Below are 4,941 nucleotides of genomic sequence, written 5' to 3' on the forward strand. Positions count from 1 at the left end.
GACTAGGGACCTTTAGGAATATTGATACTATTCTCATAATCTCATTTCTAAGTCACGTACTTAGAGATATAGAATTGCATATCATATTTTAAGGACATTTATTAATCTAACATTTATATCGCAGTAAATTAAGAATTAATAAATTATAAAAAGAATAATCGATAAAACATAAACATTAATAATCCTAATGTCTTAAACTAAAACATCATAGTGTTGTCTCTAGGGCACAAACATTAACAGCCCCTACTAGGGTTCCTCCTTGGGTGGAGGCATAGGTTCACTGCGGTGGTACTTCCACCACTGATGTGATTGTTCGCGATGGGATATGAGTGTATGTTCCACTATTGTTTCTACTCCGTGTATTCACCATGATTGTTGTAGCTTTCCTACAGACGGCGCCAAATGTTGTGGATTAAAAACTAGAGTGCGTTAGTATTTAATTCTAGGGTTTGTGAGCTTCGAGCTTTAATGGTTGCTCTTGTGTTTGGGACTATCGATCCTTGTAAGATGCCTACGTATCTCTGTGTCGTAGAGAATCAAGCCAAAAATGTAGTTCTAGATTGAGGGGTAGAGCCCTTTACATAGAGGTGCGTCTAGGGTTAGACTTGTGTTGGGAGACTTGGTGGACAAGTCTCCAACTTATATGTGAATTAGGAGTCCCATAAGGGAAGAAACACCAGAACCTTCTATGTAGGAATTTGAGTCCATTTAGGACACATGTATCTGCTCTTCCAACCGTATTGGGCCTAATCCGTGAACAGCTTGTGTTCGTGGATCTTGACGACCTCTGCTGGTGGGCCTCGTCTACATGGGTCGTCTTGAGTCTGCTACGAGCTCGGACCAGACAGGTATGTACTGAACTTCAGACAAGAAGCCCAAGTGTAATTAATGCGATATTTAATGTGTCTTTAGGATGTATTTTCTATCTATATCAGTATTGGTGAGAGTACAGCAATAGAGAGTCTAAGAAGATTTGTTAAAGCAATTGTGGAAATATATTTGGAACAGAATACTTGATACGGCCAAATGAACAAGATGTATCTAGATTATTGGCAGAGAATGAACAACGAGGCTTTCCTGGAATGTTGTGTAGCATCGACTATATGCATTGGAAGTGGAAAAATTGTCCAACTGCTTGGCAAGGTATGTATACGAGTCATGTTCATGAACCAACTATAATATTAGAAGTCATAGCTTCAAAAGACTTGTGGATTTGGCATTTTTTTTTGTTTGGGCTACCAGGATCATTAAACGACATCAATGTATTAGACCGGCCTCATCTATTTGAAGATTTGGATGAAGGCCGCAGACCTGAAGTGAAGTATACCATCAATGGGAATGAATATAATATGGGATATTATTTTGGTGATGGCATATATCCTTTTTGGCCAATATTTGTAAAAACTATTCTGAAACCAAGGTAACAAAAGAAAGTATTTTATAGCTGCACAAAAGTCCATTAAAAAAGATGTTGAGAGAGCATTTGATGTGCTACAATCTCGATTTGTAATAATCCGTGATCTTTCACGATTTTGGGATGTCGAAACAATGAAATATATTATGACAGCTTGTGTAATATTGCACAATATGATCATTGAAGATGAAAGGGAATCATCCCTTGAAGAAGAACATTTTGATTCGGATGTCGAAGTATCAGTTGTTACTCGAATTCCCAATCATCCGAATAATCTACGAGAATTCATACAGGTGCATCAACAAATTCGAAACAAACCGGCTCATTTTCAGTTGCAAAATGATCTTATTGAGCATCCTTGGCAGATCCATGGCGGTGACATGAATTAAAATTATATTTGTTATGTAATTTCTTTTTATGTGTTTTATAATTTACCTTTTACATAATATTTTCTGAATTAAAATTGTATTTTCTATTTTTAGAAGCGAATTACTTGAGGTTCATTGATTAGTTTCATAATAACATTCATCACTTCTGTTGTATTCAACACTCGTCACTTCATTTTAAGAGCATAGCTCAACAAATAAAGATCAAATGAGGACTACAACCTCTATCAAGAACCAAAGCAATAAAACATTATAGTCAAGCACCAAATAAGTATCAAAATAAATTCGATTGCATAGTAAGTACCAAAATAAATTACAAAATATTTTTCAAGATTTTAGCTTTTAAGGCATCATAATATTTTCTTTGATCAGATAGCATTTTACTAGTATCCATTGCCATGATGGAGGCTTAATAAACTTGCCTTTCACGATCCTCCTTTTATCTTTCATGCTCCTCCTTTGCTAAGTGAAGTTGCAATTTATCTTTTTGTAATTGCATCATTTCCATATGCCTTTCCTACTCCTCCTTTTGCATTTGCATCATTTCTTTCTGTAGCTGCAAACCCATTTTAATAGATTCAGTTCTTAAAGAAGCAACAACCAATGCATCTTTCTGCATCGATTTAAGAATTTCTAAGCTTTCTTCATCTGATGCTTCATAAGCAGTTTTTTAATTTTCTTTGCAGCTTTTCTTCCTATTGGACGCTACATTCCTTCTTTAGATTCCATATAGGCAGATTCTGGACTATCAACTAATGGAGAAGATGGCTGATTTTCCTTCATGTTTGACTTGTTTTTTTTTGCCAAGGTAGCTGCATATTTTGGTGAACGGTGCAACTCATTCCAATGCTACATGAAAGGAAATTTCTCCTTCTGTATATCCTCGTACATCGTCATTGTCTCTGCAATCTATCAAAAATTAAGTGAAATTTATTTGTAAAATTGTTGTGATTTATCAATTATGAAGTGAAATTTATTTGTAAAATTATAGTTCGTAGTTATCATCCTATGTCAATGAAATATTTAAAAATATCAACTACAGAATATAAGTGAAGTCGTAGATAAAGTCGTGACCTATTGTGCTTTTATGTAAACTCTTGCCAGAATGTCTGTGAGTGGAAGGCACTAATTCTTGCATGAAGTTCTGTTCAGTACTTGCGTTTGCAAAAATAATTAGAATCCACAAGGAATTTCCATTTTAAATTAATGTTCATTCTAAACAAAAACTTGTACAATACGGGTTAACCACTTTTAAACCGTGATAACTCATCTGGTCTAACAATTGGTCGAGCATTGGCACACTGTGTGATGAATAAATTGAATCTATCTAATTGTGATTTGTGAGTAGATGGTTCAATACAATTTCAAGGCAGAACAACAATCAAGTAACTCTAATTATTATAAATAAGAGTGGTAAGTATGTACCTTATTTTGCTCGGTAACACCGCTTTGATTTCTTGAACTAATTTTATTGTAATAACCAATAAATTTGCTTACAGAGGTGTTGATTGCGGACCAGCGGTTACACAACGAGGTATGCGTCCGATCACTTTCAAATATTTTATTGTCATGAAAATATTTCTAAATCCTAGTCCAGTAAGTCGCCTGTGTCTGGTTATTTCCTTGAACAAGATCCATGCTTATGTTTAACCAAGCGGACAAGAGTAACATATCCTCCTCAATTAAAAAGTTCTTTGATCTTCCCCGTTTTGATTTGCTAGGTGCATGTTAACTATTTTCTTGCGATAATGGGGGCGGTGGAGAGTAAGAAAACTCTTTAGTTTCATTCTATGAACCTTCATTTCGTAAAGAAACAAAAGTGTGTTCCTTGTCACAGTATAAACACCAACATATAACTGCAACAAAATCAATACATAAAAGATAGTGCAAATATATAGTGCCCAATTTATATAAGAAGTAAATTCTCATAAAATTCTTTCAGAAAACTAATCAAACAATTGTTGTGCTACCTCCTACTTTAGTTTCATACAGAGAAAAGCACCTTGATAAATTCGACTGCAGGAGGTTTTAACAAATCATAGCACGTACTGAGTCACAAACGAATCCCTAATTTGATACAAATTAAATAAAAAGGAGAGATTGAAAATACATACATGTGCTTGCAACGATGTGGCGGAAGAAGAAAGAAAGCAGCAGGAGATGATGTGGATAATTGGCTACAAACCTGGAGTCCTTCAACAAATATAGCCAAGCATATCATAGTGACTATAATTTATGCTAAGAGGTTTAGGCGGTTGGATAAGAAAAAATCGGAGACATTGGCTATAAGTGATACTCCCTTCGTCCCAAAATGTTGTTCCTATTTTGACTTTTTGTACTATTCATGATAAGCGATTGACTACTAATTTACGTCTAATCTATAAGATCAAACATAGTCACGAGTGATTTTATTGAATTCTTATTTATAAGTATTTTAATATAATGAAGTTTTTATATTTAATATTAATACGAAATTAAAGATATTAACAATCAAAAGTATATATTGACAAACGTGTCCAACATAAAAAAAATATTTTTAGAGACGGAAGAAGTACTGTAAAGTGACCGCTGAAACTTTTTAGCCAAAGGGAAGAAGGGTTGGAGATGCTCTTAATGTTGCCGTGGATATACGATTTTATGTATCCGCGCGCTGCTGTTTGTTGCCAAGTTAATTAACGCTCAGCAACTTTACAATGTTAACGGGCCCAACTATTAGCCTATTCACAGCCAAAATGGACTTCTGCTTTTATTTAAAAGCATAATTAAAATGCTTACTTTATATGTCATAGGCCCAACTTTTAAAGCTTGTATTTAGTATCGGCTTGTTAAAAAATGTCAAATGTCAAACGCGAGCTCGAACTTTTATAGAGTTAAAAAAATCATACATGTATTAGTTTATTAAAACAAGGTTATTCGCGAATTTATTCACAAATAATTCATAAATTATTATTCAACAAATAATTTAGGAATATTTTTCAGGAATATTTAATTGCAAACAACTTATTCATAAACTCGTATTCATGATTACTAAATTTTTGCATGAGTTTTACTTAACTTTATAAAAATAAGTAAAAACTGTCATATAAAACTCTAAAAGCCTACAACCAAACAAATAAATTTGAGTTTTTAGCATTCATATTT

General features: G+C 33.8%; 1 protein-coding gene across 1 annotated transcript; it reads left to right on the forward strand.

The window, feature by feature from the left end:
* The first annotated feature begins 808 nt into the window (after nt 1-808).
* Nucleotides 809-1,803, forward strand: LOC141720132 (uncharacterized). The gene is made up of 4 exons (XM_074522487.1): nt 809-848; nt 1,009-1,143; nt 1,243-1,371; nt 1,421-1,803. The coding sequence occupies exons 1-4, from the start codon at nt 809-811 to the stop codon at nt 1,801-1,803; spliced, it is 687 nt and encodes a 228-aa protein (XP_074378588.1).
* The last annotated feature ends 3,138 nt before the right edge of the window (nt 1,804-4,941 follow it).

This window comes from Apium graveolens, chromosome 4 (genome assembly GCF_009905375.1).
Source record: "Apium graveolens cultivar Ventura chromosome 4, ASM990537v1, whole genome shotgun sequence".
NCBI classification, from domain to species: Eukaryota; Viridiplantae; Streptophyta; class Magnoliopsida; order Apiales; family Apiaceae; genus Apium; species Apium graveolens.